This window comes from Rhopalosiphum maidis, chromosome 1 (genome assembly GCF_003676215.2).
Source record: "Rhopalosiphum maidis isolate BTI-1 chromosome 1, ASM367621v3, whole genome shotgun sequence".
NCBI lineage: Eukaryota > Metazoa > Arthropoda > Insecta > Hemiptera > Aphididae > Rhopalosiphum > Rhopalosiphum maidis.
In genome coordinates, this window is record NC_040877.1 from 15003445 (window position 1) to 15027430 (window position 23986).

The following is a 23986-nucleotide window of genomic DNA, read 5'->3' on the forward strand; positions in this document are numbered from 1 at the left end:
CATATTATTGCGCACTAAACAAAATGCTTTCTACCACCGATCAACGTACCAAGATTACGGTATACTACATAGGAAAATGCAATTATTCGTACCTATGTTTAGCCTCCATCGTTTTTTGTTGGAATTCCGAACTTATCTCCTAATTTAAAATAAAAAAACAAATTTTACTAAATTAATTAATTTTATGTATATTAAAAAAAACGAATTACATTATTATTACATCGGTAGAGCATTAATAATATCCTGGGTAGAGTACATATTAAAATCGTAATATCACCAGTACAACGCAAATGGCATGTTAGCTGAAAATGTCTTTAATAGGTAAGCGAGATATAGTTTCACATATTCAAATTGTCCGAAGTGTTTGAACCCTGTTTTAAAAAATTTAAAAAATCCATTAAATATTCGTAACATTTATATAAATAATATTCTACAATATAATGTAAATATTATATGATTCATGATAATAGTCGAATTCTTAGCTTGTTTTTTTTTTTTTATTCTATGAAAATAGAATTGTACTTCCATACTATTATTTTAAACTATTAAAAAATAAAGGATTTGATGTGCGTATTAAAAATTAAATGATGATAAATTACTTTTCGTTGTATACGCATAAATCAATAATCATATTACATTTGAAATTTTAAGGAAATATAATAATGAAAGTTATTGTTGAGTTTATACAGCTTGGTTTTAGATCCATATAATTTATAGGTGCAGAACGTGATTTATTTCCAAAAATAAAATCAAAAAGAAATATAGTTTAGTAACTATAAATACTTTTAAAGGGTTGTAACTTAATCTCTCTAGCCTCTATTACAGTACATACTGTGTGTAATCTGTAATATGTATACAAACTTGCTTTACCTTACATAACTGTTATAATTTTAATTAATATATTACAACTATAAATGTGAATTTTTAATAAAAGTAAAATATTATGACGTTTACCGTTAATTAACAATTTTATATCATAAAATAATATTTTTTTAAGAGTACTAAATCCTCTACCGTAATAAATTAATTAAAAACTCATTGATGATTTATCTATGTATATTTATACAAGTAACGCATACACTGTGTGTAGTATACTTACGACAGAATTTTTGTAAAGATAAAAAAGTTTGAGAATAGTTTGGTTGAACATCGTATTTTATAATAATAATATTATCATACAATTAAAAATAACTTAATCAATAAATTAACGATCTCGCTAATTTTTATTTTTTAGAAAAATAGACAAACTAAAAACATTTCATAAATAACCAGGGGGCTGCTCACTTCGCTCGCAAACCCTTGTGGGGTCAAGATGCCTCAGTGGCTCTAGTCAGTAGCACTGACACTCATAAGAACTTTGCCTCTATGACCCACAAGTCAACTCCGTTTACATCTTGAAGTTTAAAATATTTAAAAATAGAATATCTGAAGATAAAATAGGTTAAAAGTTAGATTAAGTTAGGTTGGAAAAAAATCAAAATATTATATATTTATTAGTTTCCGTGGCTATAATATAATGAAGCACACAAAGGTAATTATTTTAAAGATTAATACTAGATTTTCCAAAACTCGTAGTTTATTTTGAAGATTTTTTTTCACGTTATTTGATGTCATAACAAAACATTTTGAAAAGAAAAATTATATTTTTAGTATTTCTATTGTTATAATTTTTTACTTTTTATCTGATAGTCAACATTTTTAATTTCATACTCCAACAAATTATTTAGTAGAATATTTTTCTGAAAATTTCAATATGTTAATATTGAATTTTGAAAGAATTAATAAGTAAAAAATATAGATATAGATAAACGGAGTAGAATGACATGTGCCCGACAAAATGTTGATTTACTTTACTCATTAAAAAAATCCTTATAACTTATTAACCACTAGTTCAAAATTCGATTTTTATATACATTGAAAATTTAAGAAAAATATTGTGTTTATGATTTTAAAATTTAAATGACTCATTTTTATTTTAATTAAAAACTAAAAAAGAAACATCAAGACTAATAACAATAAAAAAAAATAGTAAAAATATAATTTTTCAAAAACGATTTAATGAGTATTTACCGATTTTACCGATAAGATATTCATCAAAATTAAAACCGAATATTACCCGACTTTATCGATTCAAGTATATTATAATATGAACAATACAATATACCGCGCATACATTTATATCAAATATTTAATATAATATTGTGCTATTATTATAATATTATTTTTTCGATGTCGGGGTCGTGGGTACTTCCTGAGGCTACGCGTGTTGTATGATTTTATATTTGGAAAGGGTGAAAGTTGATAAACCCCTTCGAGGAAATGGATTTTTCGTGACAAAACTTAGATGTATCTATTTATGTACCTACAGCGAATCAACGTGGAGAAACGACTGTATAAGGTGAAGTAGTTTTGTGTTGCAGTATATACACATGTGATGGTGTGTATGTGTGTGGAGTTGTACACTTGACAAAATGACAAACGACCGCATCATCGAAAATACCGAAACATACTTCGGTACACCAGGTCCAAGCACACTCTTACTTCTCAGTGCAGTACCTACTAATATTAAATTATAATATATACTCCGAGTTAATCATTATCGTTTGATCATGTATATGATTTTTTTTATTGTTAATTATTTATTATTATTATTATTATTATTATACTTAGAAAATTTAAGATCTTTTACATTTACATTCGTCCATTACCGCGTACTGTGTAACATCAATACATCATCTGCAACACAGTAAAAATAATACCAACACTTACCGCACGTTCATATTATACATTATATACATAAACAACCACAAGTAAATAAAAAAATCAATTATATAACCGACTATACGAGTTTAAGTATGAGAAAATGTTTTTATTCCTATACAATAATATATTTATTGCTATTTAGTATTATACTAAAAAAGTATGTTTTGATCTATTATAGATGAGTTATGAAAATTGTATTTTTGTATGTTGAATTTTTTATAAAAATATTTTTATGTCCATTATATTAGTTTTGTTAATTAGCCAAAAAAGATAAGTTAATAAGTTTTTAAAATTTAAACATTATCTATCTGCTTTAAATGATGATTTTGTGATGAACGGTACAAATCGTATATAAATATTGTTGTTTGATGAAACGTTCAGTATAAAAATAAATAAGTACTAAAATAAGTAACAAATAACAAGTAACATTGTAAATACAATAATTATTATAACTAATTTTATAAAATAGTTATATGATATCTTATATTTTTATTAAAGTTTAAGTGCTCACAATAAGTCATGGCTAGTAGTAACAAAGCATAATACTAACGAGGGTTACTACGATAATATTAAGTAAAACAAATTAGTCATTTATTAAAAAAAAACATGGTAGATGTGTGCATGGTAACAAAATTAAACATAACATGAAGCTTTGAGTTTGTTTGATTAAACTAAAAGAACTGAAAATTGTATACAAAATGTATTTTTCATTAATTACTTTATAAAATTAAACCTTATATTATTATTGTATTTGTCAAAGCATACATTTTTTATAAAAAAGGTATCAAATTTTATACGTAAAATACATTATACTTTAATAATTTATTTAAATAGTGTTATTAATACTATAAAATTAAAATTGAATTAAAAATACTGTTTAATAGTTATTAATTATACTAGTTACCTAGCTTTTATTTTTATTTATTTCAAACATCATAAATCAATAATTTTTTCATAATTAGTACATGTACATAATATATAGATATTTTTATAGTTTACTAGCCAATCTTTGCAGGTTTTGCACAGTAAATTGAAACATATAATGCTTTGGACACATTTATTCAAAATTTCAAAAAACCATAAAATAGGTATCTATACATGATATACACAAAGAAAAACTTTCTATGTCGTCTTTAAAATTTAATTTTTTTGCATTCATGAGAAAAAATATTTTACACTGCAATATTCTGAGCAACTATTAATATTTTTTTACAATCATGATGAATTCTATAGTATGATAATTAAAGTTTATGTTAAAACTCGCAATTTACTTTCTCAAATACGGTTTCAATTTAGGGTTTAACCACGGTCCTTCGTGACCCCTTCAAATGCAGAGTCGACTTCTGTGACTTCTTTCACTTCTTTATTAATTTCCCTACTCTTTCATTAAACGAGACAATTTAAAAAAAAAACCTCTTCCTTTAATAGAAACCTTTCTTGTGTCAATTTCTTAACAACTAATAACGTAAATCTAATTTAAATCCTTTTAGATTTCATTATTAAACAGGCTGTAACTACTATGTCCTTACTTCTTAGTACAATATTCTATTTTCTGTTATAAATGAATTTTTTTTAATTTTCTGTTTTTTATGTTGGTAAGATTATAATAATTTTTATTAATCATAGTAAAAAAAAAAAAAATGAAGAAGATCGTTATAAATATTATAATTGTATAACCCACTTGTTTCTAAAAATAATTGTTAAATACTTAAATTAACCTAAACGTACTATGTTTCAAATAAAATATTTTAAATTTATTAACATGAATTTATAAAAATAACATTTTTATTTATCAACTTTTTTTATTACTAAAAATATTATAACGAAACGACCACGAGATCTATATCGATATACTAATCTATAAAAATAAACGTATTACTCAGTTGTATATTTACATTCTATGTGTAAAATTCTATGATTATAACAAGTAAAATGACTTCAATAGTTCTAAGTTACTGACGTTTAAATTTTCAGTTATAAGTAATTTTGTTTTTATTTGTTGTGTTGTTCAATTTACATAAAATTATATCCGGCTCATTTCCATTTATCTTGTATATTATCTATTATTATTAATTTATTATTATAAAAATTAAAAATATCACCAGTTTAGAGTATGATAAAAATTTAGGTACTTATATCTAACGTATATCGCCGATATCGAAAATAAAATATTTTGAACAAAATTGTTATAAAGTATTATAATATAATAAATGCGTTGTTTGCGATATAGTATCGTTTGTAATATTTATGTTTTTAATGTACTTATACTATTTAGAGTATACACATTTCTTAGTTATTGGTTTATTTAAATTAAAAGGTAAATAAACTGTAAACTTCAAGAATAATATCTTGTAGGTACTCTTACGTATTATTTAACTTACTTGTTTTGCTTATGTATAGCTAACCTATATTGCCCATTGCGTATATGCACTATTCATGCATTTAATTATTTAGTATTAAACTTATTCATTGAAGTCTGAGTTTTTGACTCAGATATAATTAATAAACACTGTAGTAACAACATGTGTTTTAATGTGTATCTTAATCAGTTAGAATTCGTGTTTACATATGGCTATTTATTGCATTATACAAAACATTTATGGTCAATATTTTTGTTTCCAATTCCCGGCATATAGTTATTTCGTTTAAACTTAAGAAGGTATAAACCTAGTTAGATTTTTTATTTATAAATAATGTGTTTCTTATGTAGTTATGTATGATATAATAATATAAAGGCATAGTGTATATTGTATGTTTATTTGCGGAAAGCAATGGTAACATAGTTTCCTCTATAGTTCACGTGGAGAAATAAAGTGTGTTCATTTGAAATAAGAAAATCTTGAGTTACAAATTACAATACCGTGTATGATACTCTAAGAAATCCATACGATAAATACAAGATATAGTTATAAAATTTTACTATGGAAAAATTTTAAAATATTATTTATAAAGACGATGTTTTTATTTTTTGATTTTAATACTACGTTGACAAAAATATGTTTCAATAAAAATTAAACATTATTATTTAAAATAATAAATGTATACATATTATTATATTAAATTACATTTAAAATTTTTAAGTATAAATGTATAGTTTAAAGAATATATTAAAAATGCATTAACATATTAAAATATTATATAGAAGGAATCTATAACAATAAAATATTATTGAAACTACTTTAACATTTTATTTTAAGTGAAAATATAAAACTCCGTATATTTTTCAGCATTTCGTAGATAAATCTTTAAGCCTTTCTAAGGATAATTTAATTCCGAATGAAAATATCTTCACAATTTTAATGCTTAAAGTTAGACGCAAAATAATCCTTTTAACTTGCACTTTATTGCTTGAGGTGCAAAGTTTATATGGAAAACGAAGACACATATAGTATAACTTTCCGTAATCATCTATACGTTTGAAGAAATTAAACAGTTTACGTTCGACTTCAAAAGGACGAAATCAACATTAAATTATAGTTATATTAGTTATAATATAGGTGCATTGTGTTTATACATAAAGTTGTCCCGTATGGATGTAATTTAAATCGTCAATTATTTACGTTTTAACAAAATATATCGTTTTGCTTATTCCAATCAGTATACATAAACATTATAGCTATATACTTGTTGCATAATTTTGCTTACATAATAGCTTACATAATTTTAACATGTGTAGATTTTTATTGAAAGTGTTTGTGACATTTACTCACCCTTTACTGCAGATTTTTATTTTACAAAGGACGAGATTATTTTTACGTTTCCGCGGGAAAGTACACAACTTTGTTTTATAATAAACATATTCGTTTTCTATACTTTCTAAACTATACAAAGATTATTCTGAACTCAAATCGCATTAAAAGATTATAAATATCAAAATATAACATATAGGTTGTTTGCCATGATATCAATTTCCGTTCGTCGCGTGCGCAAACAAACTGTAACCATGTCAAAAATTAATAGAATTTTCGGATAATCATTTGTATATACAATGTAGGCTGTGGTGATTTACAACTTTAATTTCTACGTCATAAATTGCCAGGTGAAAATTATTGATCACGTTGTTAAAAAGATATTTTTTGTCGTTACATCTATCGTTTCGCCGGCGTAAACGTTTATACAGAATATCCTTAATGAGCGCAATAAACGATTTAACTATTATATTATGCTATTAATGAGTGATTTACGCGATTTTCAAACGAAACTAAATGAACAATGATTAAAACATAATAATATATATCAATTTACCAACTCTTTCTTATTAATCGGTTGGTCTGTTAACAAAAAAAAAATTAAAAGAAAAACTCATAAATCATGATGTTATTGACATTTAACTCAAATAATGTTTGTCCGTTAATGTGAAGTGGGGAACAGAATAAAAATATGTGACGCACTATAATGGGAAAACTCGTTAATATTTTCCAGAGAAAATGGAAGATTTATATCGAATACCTACAGTAATATTTAGTCAAAATTACTTTAATGCAGTTTTATAATTCATCATAAATACAATGAAATGGACGTGAAGCTGGTAATACACGTTTTTGGTCTCTGAAATAACCATATTCTTGTTATTATTTCACTTGACTCAATCTTATTTTTGGACAGATTTTGTTAAGTATAACAGAACTTATAAATTATAACTGAGTCATAAATAATTCTATTATTTAATTGTTTCGTAATAATTTTCAGGTGGCATTTCATTTGTTAAAAATTACAACAAATATTAAATTATATAAACAATTATACAATTTAATACACGATTCACATAACAAATAACTATGCCTTTAATTATTTTATGCTAACCGTCATATAAATATAATAAAAAAAAAAACTGATCACAGACAAAGGCGTATTTTGGCATAGCTCTGTGGACCTAGAATGGCGAATTTTTAAGGGTGGTAAATTTTTATATTTTTATATTTGTATATGATTTATGTCATACTTTTACTAATATTTAAATATAAAAATTATTTTTAAACAAATTATTATTATAAATTCGATAAATAATGTATATTATTACATCATTTGTAATTATACAAATTAAATTATATCGCGTCCGTTCACTCAAAATTGAACAGCTAACTACATATTATTTACAACATATATGCAATACACGTCAGTACGCACATAACAAAAAATTGGTGCAAAAGTTTGACAATATTGAACATCAAAGCAGATTTTTTGTGGACTTGAAATTATCATGATTTAGTTGCTGCATTTTCAGAGTACAAAAAATTAATGAAAATATACTATGAGCAATCTAATTTTCATTGATTATGTTTCTTTTTTGTATACAAGATTATATAAAAAATTGTATATTCAAATATTTTTTATAAATAATTTCAGCAAGAATATGGATAGAAAGGCGGAAAATTGAAAAGACTATAAATTATAATAAACTACATATTATATAGTTACTCTAATCCATAGATTCTTAACCTTTGTTGGGCCATGGACCCCTTTAAAGGATAAAATACAATTACCGACCCCCCTCCAAAAATATATATATAAATTCATAGATATAATTTTTATTTTAAATATATTTTAATGATAATAAATCTAACACGTAATACTACAAATACAATATTAAATGATTGTGAATAATCACTTTTTCTTTTAGTCAAAAACAAATTTTAATGTGACATTTCCTGTTGTTTTGGTTCCAAAATTATCTTGAAATCTTGGACCGTATTTATTTTTGGGTTATTAAAAAAAAACTCACAGCCACTCCGTGGACCCCCGAGTAATCATCTACAGACCCCCCCGGTTAAGAACCTATGCTCTAATCAATAGTACCCTGTAAAATAACATACATTTTGATCAAGGAAAATGTTATTATTAAAAACTTACAAGAGCTTTAAAACCCAATACTCGAGGATTGAATTCGAGTGTTTGTACAATGTAATATAATAAAATAATATGTATTATATTGCTTTTGAATTTAATTAATCTTTTTCATTTTAATCATAATTTATAGTTGTTTATTGTCCGCGAGTTCTAACGATAGCAGTTTTGTACTTTTAACGACAATCCCAGTCATGATAAGTCTATAGTGACAGATAAGAATATTTAATTGTCTCTGTATTTGCAACACAGACTTTTATAGTACTATGCGATCACGGAATGTATATTCAATTTAATACTATACTATCATATTATTAGAATCATGCCTTATTTGTTATAGCCATTGATAACAATAAAAAAAAATTAATATTGAGTCGAGGTTTGTTTATTATTGTTTACAAAATTTGGGACTGAACAAATGTTGAAATATTTTTACCTCTGCAATGAAATATTACTTCAATTCACTGTAGTAGGAATTGCGGATCATGTGCATCGGTGCATGAGTATAGATCAAAAGAGACATTAACCCTTTTAAATATTTTAATGCTTTGCACAAATGTTTTATATGAGTAAACACGATTTTTTTCACTTTAAGGTTACAATTGGTTCAGCTCATATCACCTACGACAGAACTGATAAATACTATTTTCAAATTGTCTGCCTACGGACCCGAATAATCGATAACTATATTACAAGTACGGCCGTTTTAAGCGTGCATATATAAAACAATACCAATGATCATTTTTAGCTTCTATAACGTATAATTAATTATTATAAAAATATGCAAAAAAACCACTTTTAAATCATTACTCATCATGTCATGACAAATTATTTATAGCATTCGTATTTGTTTTCACTATTCGTTTTATACCTTCAAAGTTCAAACGATACTGTCTAGATGACTTCATATCGTTTAATTTTCTTTTAACGAAATCCCTTTTTGATACCCTTGTTCTTCTGACATTTTCTTAATTAAATCGTTGGTTCACTTTTTTCTAAGGAATTTTACTATAATGTTTATATCTATTGTTTTAGTTTGTGTTTGTGTGAATGTGTTTGTTCTTAATTATCTGATAGTATATTATTAAATATTTTTTTTTCTTTTGATAAGTATTAATTTAGTAGGTATTTAATTTCTTTGGCTTGATTTTAAGAAAAATACTGTAATAGTTTAAATGTTATATTTTACTCAGAAATTAATATAAAAAAAGCAAAATCGGTACTCCAGTAAATGTCGATTGTAATTCGTTATTGATAAGTAATAGTCACTATAATGTATTATAACGATATTTCAATATTTAAAGTAAAAATCTCAAGTAATATCTAGATTATACGTTTTTAAATTACACCGTAAATATAAAATCTTTTTAGTCTAATACTGGTTTTGTGTAAAAAATTCAATTTTTCTTTAATTTTTTTTCCCTTGTTATTTTTACTTTTAACTTCCTAAATTCCCAACTAGATCCAATTTCCTGCAGCATGAAACTACTCTTAAGTTAAAAATTGAAGCATTTTTATCCCTAAAAATGACAACAGACAGAAAAAATACGTTTCACTATAAAATCAAAATATTCATCACTCTCCTCAGAATCAAAAATACATCATTAAAATAGTTGTTATACTAAATAAATAATTAATATATTCAATGTACATTATTATTTGTTTGTTTTTGTTAATATCTAAATTTCTTAAATTATTATCAATATTGTATTATTAGTTAATTAATTTGTTTATTGTACATATTTAAACTAAAACAATAAAACATGAATTGTTGTACTTATCATTTAATTTTAATTATTTGCATACCTCCGATTAATTTTTTTTATTATTTTCAAATAAATAATTATTAATTGTATACCATAATAATATTTCAAATTTCTAAACTTAATAAGAATATTTATATTAGAAAAAATGATTAAACTTAAATAGTGTTAGAAAACACAAACTTAAATATCATCTACCTAAACAACGAATAAGGAAAAATGTATTGGTAGCCGATAGAATCAATATTAAGGTTGCATACTGTACAGTGTACATACAGTATATATCATACTGTTGTGTAGTGTACTTAATGTATCTATATATGTACATTATAATACAATTATACTAAGTATGCATGAAAAATAAATAGTAATTATTAGCTTACTACTCTTATTAGAATATATGGACGCAGATAAAAATTTAAATAAATTAGATCATATGACATTTTTATCACATACGATGTATTATTAAAATCTTGTTCAAAATCTAAATTAACGTTGTATTTACAATTAGAATAGATTAATATCTTTCTTATATGAATGCAATGCAATAAAATCCGGACAGATGAAATTCTTTTTAGTTTAGCAGAAACTCCAAATGATGATTATCGTCATGATAAGCATTATCTATTGTAGAATCGAAGAGTTATATCCTGCACTAATATAAAACACAATGTCCTGCATTATATCTGACCATGTCTTGTTTTGTTGTACAATTTATCATTTAACAATAACATTAAATAAAGATTAAGTTAAGTACATTAGTTATACGAGATCTAAAATGTATCATTTTATTTTTAACAAAAAAGATAGATTATTATTTCTTATGATGTTTAAATTGTATTTAATAATATTATATTATAAAGTTTTAAAAAATATTCGATTGAAAAATATAATATAATATTACTTTTTTATATATTTTGTATAGTACCATTATTATTTTATACAATTTAGTAATTGTTTTTTTTTTTTAATTACACAGATATTTCTTTCTTAAGAATTATTATATTTTCAAATTTGTAAACAAATATAATTATTATTTATCAGCATTAAAATAATTTTATTCCAAGTGACAGTATGGGATGATTTGAGTAATGTCAGTGTATATTAGAGTGCTCGTATATATTTTCCATGAATTACAAAATTAATTTAATCCAACAGAACAGTAAACGTACACTAAAATAGATAATTACCTACTCGTATAGTCATATATACATAATTTTAACGTTAAATGTATACAAATTAAGTTTAACTCAAAACAATCCCTTGGGTTACGTCAAATTTGATCAACACTCAGCTATATAAATCATCAGTATATTATGTGTACCGTTTTCCATCGAGAACATAACTTTAAAACTGACCTGGTGTTGATAGATTGCTTTATTTATTAATGCTGTTCTTAGAATCTTAGATACATTTTCATATTTTGAAACGAATCTGAAATTAAATCAAATTACGAGGGTACATTTACTTAACTTTGTAATATATTTATGCAAATAAAAACGCAGATCTGCAGGTTGTTAACTAAATATTTCATCATTTATGTATATAATATAAATACATATGGTTGTATTTTTCAATAATATTTTAGTTTAAGTAAAAATCTGTGATAAGTATAGGTAATACCCGTAATATCTGTGAGTTAAAGTAAAAATAAACTCTAAACATCTATACAATAAGCATACACTATACACAATACGCATTATACCTATGTACTTACCTACATATTATTATGTTATTAATAGATAAACTTTAAACGTTTGACGTTTTCAGGCTGATTATTACGTATTATATCTTTACCAAGTACCGACAACTAACGAACGGACGATGACGATATTATTATGAAAGATTTCATTTAACTATGTTATTAGGGCCGGCGGGTTATATATTTGCAATTTCCTCTTGACAGCTCTCTGTGTTCATTCCTTTCCCTCGTCACTCGACTAACCATCGTTCTGACAACATAATTACAAGAACTGTTAATTACGATGTGAACTAGACAAAACCAATTTAACTTCAACACTGCGTTGTTATATCCATCGAAATCATGTTTGGCAATGGCAACATACATTATTATAACCGAACAACATCCTTTGGTTTCGGCAACCAATGGAGCCGCGTGCATTTAAAGCAGTGTAAGCAGCGTGCTTACAATTTCAGTTGTAACACGTTATGAATACATATTCAAATAAACAAATTAAAATTAAATTTAAGCCATGATCAAAGCTCTAATAATGTAAAATTATAGATCATAATTTGTTAATGTATTATTGTTATTTGTTGGCATCTAAAAATAATAACGTTGATTTCTAACGTTTCAACCGTCGAAAGATTACAAACTGAGGATACTCGGTAAAATTTATTTCAAACTTTCAGTACAACAGGTCAACAGTGCAGTTTTTATAATAATTATAAAAAATATGACGCGTGTGTGTGTAAGGTGTGTAAGGTGTAAACTATTCAAATTCCCTTTTCTATTTTGTGTATGAAACCACTACAGCATAAGCTGCGAATACACTATTGTCACACCACTCACACCACGTGAACTCGTGTGCTATCACGTTAGCATATTTTAACCGGGATATCATGCTTAAAAATAAATTATATAGTAAAATCATCAAGTTACCATGCTTTATCGCGTTACGGTTCTAAGTATTCATTATGTTTTTTGTATGAACATGCACGTTTTTTTTTCTGAAATACAAATTAAAATGAAAAGAGTGACTTCAATTAGTTCATCAGAGTGGAAAACCGCAGCTGTAATAGCAATTTTTTAATAAAAAAAAAATAAAAAATATACCCTGTGAACCTGGGTACACGAAATCAGTAAAAAAGAAGATAAATTTGATGAATTTCATCATTTAAGACATGAATTGCGAAATGGTCCAGGGCATAAAATGTGACGTGACGCGAGCGTGAGGTGACAATATTGTGGAACTTACTGATACATAAAAATAACATATAAATAAACAATTTATACTCTGTTCCCGTGATGTGATAACATGATATAATAGCACGTGCGCTCACGTAACGTGACAATAGTCTGTTTGCAACTTACTAATGCTAAAGCTATTTATAGTATAAAAGTAATTGCATTAGATTATTAGAATAAGTGTATGGAATAGTATAAAGAGTATATAATGTACATAAGTGGTGTATAAGCGATTTTTAAATGTTTTATACGTGAAAAAATAGGTTTCTCATCACAGTTGTATAGTATTGCGCATATTATCCTTCACCTCTGACCTATACCATAGTTCTTCACTTCTAATTGGTTTATTTTTTCCTTATTATTACGTTTTTCGCATATCGTATTTATGTGGCAATGATAATGTCAAGTAAACAAGAAGTGGAGAACTACAATATAGGTAAAGCACTGAGATAGATAACAACTACTTTGTTATCCATCTCAGTGAGGTGAAGTGAAGAAATATTTGCACGAGAGGTGCGCATCGAAAAACTATGATGATATACCTACTACTTATCTATTTTATCATGCAACCAATCGTTGTGGTTTTAATCGATATCGTTATATTTATTCCATCGCGGTGATACGACACTGGGACTGTCATCGGCTTATTGACTTCCAAGTTCGAACTATTATTACTCGAGTAATTTTTTATTATTTTATTTAGTGATAGTAATCAATTATTTAAATAATTGTGCATAATATTTACATCTTTAATTTTATTTTATGATGTATGCGATGATCACGATAAATATGTTAATTTTATCATTTGTGTAAACAAGTAAAATAATATTATAATTAACTTCTCCGCACAGATACTTGCGTTGTGCGAAATAGGTAGATATAATTATCAGTGATTGCTTACGCCACTGACAACTCCCCGTGTCACGCCACTGTTAGCAGCATATTACCCTTGCGATTGACATCAGTGTATCGAGTATCATAGATAAATTCGACCGACATACAAGAAAGCGCCGGCAATATATATTATATATGTATTGGGTATAAATACTATTTTTGTTTATATTGCAGTCATTAATTTTTATCAAAATATTATATTCAATTGACGAAAAATGTCAAATCCGTCGGCACTCGTGCTTTTCGATACACTTCAATCACATCCCCTCTTATAAAACTATTTAATATAATATACTTCGGAGCGTCGGTTATTCATCGTTGTGCAGAAACTATACTATACTTAAACCTTTTAACTCGTGTATTGAAAACCGCATAATCATTTATTACTATATGTATTGGCACCAAATATTTTATTGACTGCGCAGACCGCGGAGAGAACACTACAATACAATACTGACCCACAAAATGTCTCGATATTTCTTGGAGCACGAGCGCCCCCGCAGTTATATAGTGTTATCGTAGAGATGCGACAAGCGTGACCGGGTAAGCGTCTGTTTTGAAGACTGCCGGTGTGTCTGTCTATATATCCATAATATTATACGCTGTGTGTCGGAATAATTCGATTTCGGCGGTCTGAACACGACCGCGAGGATGCTTATTTTAAACACGATCATAACTCGCCTTTATAATAATACTATATAATATAATACGAACATCACTGCATCCAGTTTGCGTTTTACTACTATACACTGTAATGGTGTAGGTATAACATATTTAATTACAACGCAATTATTGTTCTGCGTGAATAACACAATTAGTACGTACAGCCGCATGTCCGTACAGCTATTACTATAAGCGCAACGCGCATTTCATTGTTCGAAATAAATTAATTGCCAAAATTGCGCCGCGTAATAGTCGTCACCCGGCTCAATGCAGAATGTGTATTTAAAGTGTATAAGTAGGTAATTTTCGCGAATAATAGTATTACCCACTGTTCGGCTTATTTATTTAACGACCTATTTTATTTATTTTATCACAATTTTTACCACAAATATAGGCCACTGTGTTTCTATACAGTTATTGTCTTCGTCACTTCCTCAGTCTTAAATTTTTAATAACGGTCCGTATTTTTTTAATCCCGGACTTGGTTTCTGTGGTTAAAGGAAACTGGAAATATTTTATTTTTAAATTTTCACGGTTTTATTTTAAGGGGCGCTGAAAAAGATCCAGCCATTCATTATGTATTTTTGTTGTTAATTTTTTATGTTAAGCTAATATTAGCATAAAAAATGTGTGTACATATTATTTATTTTTACTATTTAATGAATAATATACATTATGGATCTTTGAACAGTATAAACACTCATTATCTCAAAAATTATTTGTTTTATACTCATATATATATATATACCTATTTATTTATTTTACTCTTTTACCTAATTTCAAGTAATTACATAACAAGTCATGCCCTGCTAAATCTAAACTTTAAATACTTATAACAGTTATAAACTATAAGTTATTATAAATTTATTATTGGTTAGAAATGTGTAACTTAGACACATTTTTTCCTTAAAAAATAACATTATAAATGTAGGTGTATTAGCAGTCTTTCAAAATAGTAAAATTTAAAATATATCAATAAAAAGTTTTTTTTTTTTTTTAATTAAGTAAAAAACTAAATATATTTACAAAAACTTTAATACTTTTTAAAATACAGAGATCTTAATGTTAAAAAATCATCACATAGCACTTGATTCATTTAATTTAATTTAATTTTAAATTTTAAGTCGAGTATTTAACACGGTTTTAGACAAGAAATTTATGTAGATACTATATATACATAGTAATATATTTTTTTATGATTTAGTTACCCACTCAGTTATACAGTATTATACCTTTACAGACATTTTTGTTGTTGGAAAATTGAAAGCAAAGGTTGAAAAAATATTAGAAACACATTAGGTCTGCACGTTTCATACTCTTGCATTTTCTAAATTAAATATTTTCAAAAAACTGTAACAGTTTTTGAAATGATCATCACGCTACTGTGTATATTTACTGCTATATTATTATGACTTAAGTTTATGATATTCTATTTACGATATTTATTATTAACGTTTCAACTATTATATATTTATATTTGCATGCTACAGCTATATTTATTATTTTATAATTTATTCTGATATACCGTTGTATACATTTTTTCTGGTCCACGCGCTTGGTTAAAGCGTTCATTCCCTATATGTAACAGAATCATCCCAACTTATAACAAGCGCTTGGTCGATCAATTATTAGTAATTATTACAAATTCGATTTGATTGGCATAGATAGTCAGAAATTTCATTTTTCTAGTTAACCACAAAATAATTGAATTTAAATCTATAAAAATGTGCACTTATTATAGCTACTGAAACACCTTTAAATATTAAATGCGACCAGACTTTATAAAAACCAGAATTCACGGTAACACTTCATCTCATTTTCAGCAGATCTGATATCTAATATACACTTTGCAATCCCTCTCTAGTCGATACACCTAACACACCCGAGACTTTTACGTCGGTAGCCTGTAAATTAGATAAATATTTATAATATAAACATATACATTTTGCCCACAAAGTTTTGACCTCAGTAGTACAACAGATTGCGGCCTTAGTAAACCTTGTATCTGAACCCAAAATGTCTAAAATATAGTAGGTAATGTTATTTAAATTGATCATTTATAATAATATACGTAGCGTATGCTGTGCATAATATATTATTTTATAGTTTAAACTTTCAATTAGCAAAGCCGTCAATCATTCGAGGAACATTAATTTCTTCCACTGTTTTAAGCTTGTGTTTCTAAATTTAAAAGCTTTGTACATTTAAGACGCTCTTAGTATATTTTAAATGATTTTTTTCATTATTTCCAAGAAATTTATATTATAATGTTGAAGTAACAATAACTTACAATAGGTAATACTACTTCATAATAATCTATTATAAACCTATATTCAAACCACTTAGTAAATTTCCATAATTCCATTTCCATAACTTATATTATTCTACAAAATATATCTGATAGTGAGATAATAATTACCTATAACATTATTATACTGTCAACGAATCTTATTCATAATATAAGAAAATCATTTTAACTATAAGTTCTAATATCATCGAGTACCTGTATAATCTGCATAATTTAAATTTACGATATTTTATTTCTTATGTATATATATTATAATATATTGAAATTATAGGCATCTATACTTAATAACACTATTACTTAAATTCGTATATACAACCTACCCCTCCTCGCTGTGAAATTATACTCGACCATAGCCTTTGACTCCTTTGCTTTACAGTTATTACGATGGTGATTATTTCATAATAATATGGCAAATAATTTTTCATTAAATTTAAATTACGAGGACAATATTTCTTTCTTCAATTTCCTATACGATTTAGTCGCGTATACTTCTGGTAATAATAATTTTATAAAATATATTTTTATGAATATCGATTTAGCATTGTTTGGCTTTTATATGTTATTGCTACTTTATACTATGTGTGTGTGTCGTGTGTGTTTCATTACTTATGTCACATAAGTTAATTACAAAAGTTATGTGCTTACTGTTTGTTGAACTCAGTTGACAACAAATATTATGTACATAGAATATATAAAATAAAATTAATATTCACGATAAATTTCAAACACACAAAAAATATAAAAATTAAAATTTATTCTGGGTAAAAATAATTACGTTTTTTTACAACAACTATCATAAATATTCAAAACTTCATCGGTCATCACTTGAGAAACTAGTTTTTGAATGTAATCGTTTTAAGTTACATAAAATAGATTATGTCGTTGCAGGGATATATCATATTTGTTTAAATCTATGTATGTATATACATAATGAATAATAATATATTTGAATATTTTGAATCCAATTTACTAATTTATTTTTTAATATTTAGAAAGTCCGTATCAGGTTTATTGTTGGGTCGGTTAATTCTATTTTCTCGTGAAAACTAAATACATAATATAAAAAAACATTTAATTTTATACCGTATCCCGACGGTACGTTTTAAATACTAAAATTTTTAGCAATGAGAATGTTAATTTTTAATTTTTTTTTTTTTTATTGTTATTATTTTATACTTTAATCCACAGCTGGGCGAACAACCGTTTCGAGGTATGTCTATACAGAGTACAGAAATTGAACTATACAACATACCTAATACCTATACACAGGTAAACGGCCCTTGCGGTAAGCCGCCGCGAATTGTAATTGTATTTCTCTGTGGAAAATAATACACGTTTAATATAGTTATTTCCCCGAGGACGGTAACCCGGAAATTTCGAGGACTCGTTTAAATCTTTCTATAATATATAATATTGTGCGTCCGTAATATGATATACTTTTTAATATTATGAACGATTGGTATTTATTTACAAGTTATACTGTTTAAGTTATGTATATATATATATAATATAATATTTTGGTTTTAATTATTACCGTGCGTAATGTATAATAAGGACAATATTATACAGTATATTATTATAAGTATAAAAATGCCATAGAAAAAAATGTAACAAAACTGAATCATTCCAAAAGAATGGTTGGTGAAAAATTGTAAATAATAATATATCTATATTTCTTATTGTAACCTACATCGTTAATCAGATACATGTAAGTCAATTACAGCAATAAGTAACAACTGTCTAGAGTCTAGACTCGATACAATATCCGTTATCGCGTTTATCGTAAATGGTGAACGCGGTACAATTACACACACTATCTATACACTATAACATTATAGTGGCTATACGAACATCAAGCTTTAGTACAGATCAAGTGTATTACGTATTATTGTACTTGTGTTGTATTTTTTTTTTAATTTAAATGTGTACGCCTCCGTAGTCGATAAAAAAAGATTAACCAATTGTATCGCTTATGTCAATTATGTCAGATTTTTAAATGGGATTAATTAATGGATTTAAAGAAGTATTTCCAAATTCAAAACATAAAAGATTCAAATTTTATTTTCGCTCGTGTATTTGGTGTAAAATATAACAAATCCATTATACAGCCAAAATTATACATAGAATGTGTCATTTTCATTACAGATACGGCTCTTAAATTCGCATTAGCATATGTACCAGAAAATCTTGTGATAGATGCGTTTGAGAAGCTAATAGGTTCACAATACTCTATAGATAACGAAAACATTTAATAACCGCTTATTGGCAACTGAATAGGACGCCCAATGGGTCGAAAAAAGGTCTAAAAAAAATATTATACTGAAATATTCAATTAGTTTATGGAATTGTTACGAATCGGCAAATACTTCAATGCCAAGGACTAATAATTCAGTAAAGGGTTGAAATAATAAGAGTGTTGGCGATTTGTACTTTACATCTACAAAAAAAAAAATGGTAAAACATAATACCTTTTGTGAATAAAAAAAAGTATATAAATTAATTTAATCTCGCTGTTTTTGATTTCGTGTAATAATGTAAACTTACTACATTTTTATTTTTTTCCCTATTTGTACCATCACTATCTGTTTTCGTCATTACTCATTATGGTTTAGCATCGGTATCGATATGTACACATATATATAGGAATACAATATTGCGTATCTATTATTAAACATGCAGGATTTAGTGTAATATTTTAAATTTTGAAGTATGATTATTCATCAATAATATATGTTTTTACAAAAAAATGTAAACGTTGTCATTCAATTACAATTTAACACATTCATTACAGCAACTTACTCAATGATGAAGTACACTCAATATTATTACTATACGGCAAAACAATTGCACCGATTTTTAAATGTGTTGTAAGAGCACTTTTCTAATGACAATTGTGTACTGAAAATTATTTTAAATATACATAAATCTCACTACACAACTTTTACGAGCAACTGCAAATATTTTTAAACAATTTCTCTTTCTTCGTAATTTATGAAAAAAAAAATTGATAATTTTTTCTGAACTCCAATTACAGTATAGTGCATAATATTCAATTATAGTAGTATTATACTATTGTGACACTAATCTTGATGCGCCGGCATGCTTAATAGTATAATTATTATTTGTTACAGTCGAGTACACGGAGCCTGTGTTCAAAAAAGGCAGAGTTTACAAAGGCATTTATTGTCCAACGCTCACCAACAGTTTTCGAGAACCCAGTCTCGAGCTATCGTATCAGAGATACTCGCACAGACAACGACAGAAGTCCTTAATCATCGTTAATTTCGTCGACATGACACTTAAAGCAGTCTTAGCCGGTAAAATGTCTTTCAGATTTACGAAAATTATTTCGACTATTGATTAAATGTGTTATTGAAGAAATTTCAAAGGTAAAAATAAAATAATAACACAATAATATAGAGTAATATATGTAACGAAGCAGTTATAATAATATATATATACCGTCCGTACAACGCCAAGCATACATAGTAATAGCGTCACGTCGCACTTGCATATTATACTGTTATTATATTTATTTAAAATCTATGGTATTAAGTAAATGGTCCACGCACATTTTGTAACATATGACATAGTTAACGAATATACGTTCGAACGAGGGATTTCGGATTCGATAATATAATTACGTATTACGGCGATTATCATATAAAATATTATTGTTAAACGTGCTTTGTGTACATTTTAATAACTGTAATGATTTTCCTCTGAAAACAGGTGTGTGGCTGTTGCCGACCTATCACGAACCGTACCATAGTCAAAGGGCCATATGGACGTGTCTGACGATGTTTGCCAATCTCACCGTGTGTCTGCTAGGTTGGTGGAAATGCTTCGCCAATAACTATCTCCAGTGGGCAGCCGTTTTCACTTGGTGTTTCATTAATATACAAGGTACCCACGCGATAATATATTATTTATTACAATAAAAAACGCACGGTAGAATAACGTTAGTGATAAACTGCCATAACACGCATAATAATTAAGTATTAGTTTTGCTGGTGTAAAATTATTCCGATAATACTGTATTCAATCAGTTTTTCTCCTATTATATCATAAGATAATAACATTCGATTTATATTACCTTTAGGCATATAGTTATACACGGTTAGTAATTTTTATTACTGTATATAGCAATTTGGAATTTTAACTATCAGATTAAAGTAACAATGAAAATTATCAATAAAATGATCCACTAAATAATTGACAGAAAAAAAGGAGAGTTCTCATTTGAAAAAGAAATTTGTATCGTCACAAGGACACTCCTTAAGTAGTACGAAAAATTGATAGTTTGAAAATATGGTATATTTTATGTATGCTGTTTTATTTTTATTTAAAAACTTAAAAAAACAGAATTTATTAAAGGAAAAATAGGGGTGAGTTTACTTTGAATCATTCTGTATTATACTGAATCCATCCGGTTATCCGTAATTGCATATTATATGTTTTTCCTCCGTGGCGCAAGTACATAGATAATAGTTAATGTAATATTATATAAAAATATTCACCTAACAATGTATAATGTATATAATGTGTTATATTAAATAGGTTTCGTATGGGAGAGTTATGGACAAGGATCTAGAGAATACCTGGTGTGGTACGTGCTGTTCATCGTCTTCGTTACTTATGCCATGCTACCGCTTCCGTTGAGGTGGTGCATACTAGCCGGTTGTTCGACCGCACTCTTACACATACTCATCACCAGTTACACGAAATCGTCAAAAGAAAAAGTAATTTTGTAGCGCTAATTATTCGGATACCGGATACCGATAGTTGATACATCAATGGGACACGCCTCGCAGGTCCGAGTTCTCTAGTCGTATGCGATGATGATGTCTATATAAAATCGAAACTTAACAAATTACATTAGAATTCACTCTCGTCAATACCAGTCGCACACGATTAGCAAGTGACTTTAGAATAATAGGTGATAGCTCACACATGTTTTTGTGCCATTACAGCTCGACGCGTTTATACTTTTGTTATGAATATATACCAGTTATATACTTTTTTTTCGATATACATTGATAATTTTTTTTCAACAATAAATGTATCGAAAATTTGTTTTACTTTAAAATTTATAGCACCTATATATTATAGAGATTTTAGTTTCAAAATAACTTACTAATCGTCCGTGACTGGTCATCGCATGAACACATGATACATTTTTGCTATCTACCTTTAATACGCAATAGAAACGATAAAGTAACAATAATAATGGCCTCGAAGCTTGCGTGACATCCTCGTGAGCGTGCAATATGATTGATGCCGATCTTAAATGTTTCTAATTTTTTTTCTTTTTAACATTTTTTTTTTTCTTTCGCAAATACAGAATAGACTGTGCGTCGTTCGCCAGCTAACCGCAATGAGTTTGTTGTACGCTGCCGTCAACTTTGCCGGAATGTACACAAAGTACCTAACAGACCGAAGTCAACGAAAGGCGTTTTTAGAAACGCATAGGTCCACCGAAGCCCGATTCAAGACCCAAAAGGAAAACGAACAACAAGAAAAACTTTTACTCTCGGGTATGCTGACAACGCAGTATATTGTTATACAAATCGGTCGTTGTAGAATGTCATTAACATATTTTGTTTGATGTAGTTTTGCCGGATTTCGTGGCTAGGGAAATAATCAAAGACATCGCTTCTGAAACGGACAAAGGACCTTTTATGCCAAATCAATTTCACCGAATTTACATTCATCGTTACGAAGACGTCAGTATTCTGTTTGCCGACATTAAAGGTTTTACAGGTCAGTGAAATATTTATAATCTACACGTGTCAATACTTATAATGGCTAAATCTTAATATTTTATTTAAAATTATTTAAATCAGTTGATTATCTTATAAAAACCAGTATACCCTTCATATTTGTATTTTTATTTAATTATTCTCAATTTACACAATTTACACAGTTTATTATTGTCGAGCAAGTGATACAGTTTTTATTATCATATGCATTATTCAGTTACCTACTTATAATTTTTATATTATGTATAAGTACTATATAACTATTATTTATATATTTAAATACTAATAAGTCTAATTTTTAACAAATAACTATTTAAACATGTTTACAGAAATGTTAATCATAAATTTATGAAAATAATTTTTTTTTAATTTATTTAACCTATTGTTACACTTTTTTGTTTGTTTACACAGAGTGGGCGAGTCGTACTTGTGCTCAAGAATTAGTCAGAGTACTCAACGATCTATTTGCTAATTTTGATAAACTAGCTGCGGTAAATACGAAATTTTTATTAAAAAGTAATATGTTTTATTAATGATTACAACTTATTAAATCTATTAATCAGGAAAACCACTGTCTTCGTATCAAGCTTTTGGGCGATTGCTATTATTGTGTCTCAGGTCTTCCTCAAACTAGACAAGATCACGCCGTCTGTTGTGTAGAAATGGGTTTGCATATGATAAACGCGATTAAGGAAGTGCGAAATAAATTGAACGTAAGGACATATAATATTATAAGTTATACTTACACTTGCGAGTGGTGTAACCCATTTGTGCCCAAAAGATAAATAAAAATAAAACTACATTTTTGCCGTATCCGCCCGTTTTGTACACCATGCATCGTTGCCACCGTAGATATCGTGAACATATTACCCATAAAATAGGTTTCCATTCATCGTTATATTAATTTTTGATGTTCATTTAGCTTTTTATCGAGATGCTGCGGATAAGCAGGGTAGTTAATGAGTTTGTGCTGCTTTTTAAAAAAATTTAAAGTTGCACGACTTCACCTTATTTATATAAAAAACAATTTCGAGTGGATACTTAATTAATTTGAGTCGTA

The 23986-nt window shown here is 27.0% G+C and overlaps 1 protein-coding gene across 1 annotated transcript in view; it reads left to right on the plus strand.

Annotated features, from left to right (window-relative positions):
- LOC113561352 (adenylyl cyclase 78C-like) overlaps positions 1 to 23986 on the plus strand; it is a 122766-nt gene that overhangs the window by 76104 nt on the left and 22676 nt on the right. The window contains 7 exon segments of the mRNA XM_026967707.1: positions 20296 to 20481; positions 20897 to 21070; positions 21725 to 21906; positions 22509 to 22701; positions 22778 to 22927; positions 23338 to 23417; positions 23490 to 23639. Of these exon segments, the coding sequence (XP_026823508.1) occupies positions 20296 to 20481; positions 20897 to 21070; positions 21725 to 21906; positions 22509 to 22701; positions 22778 to 22927; positions 23338 to 23417; positions 23490 to 23639 (1115 nt within the window).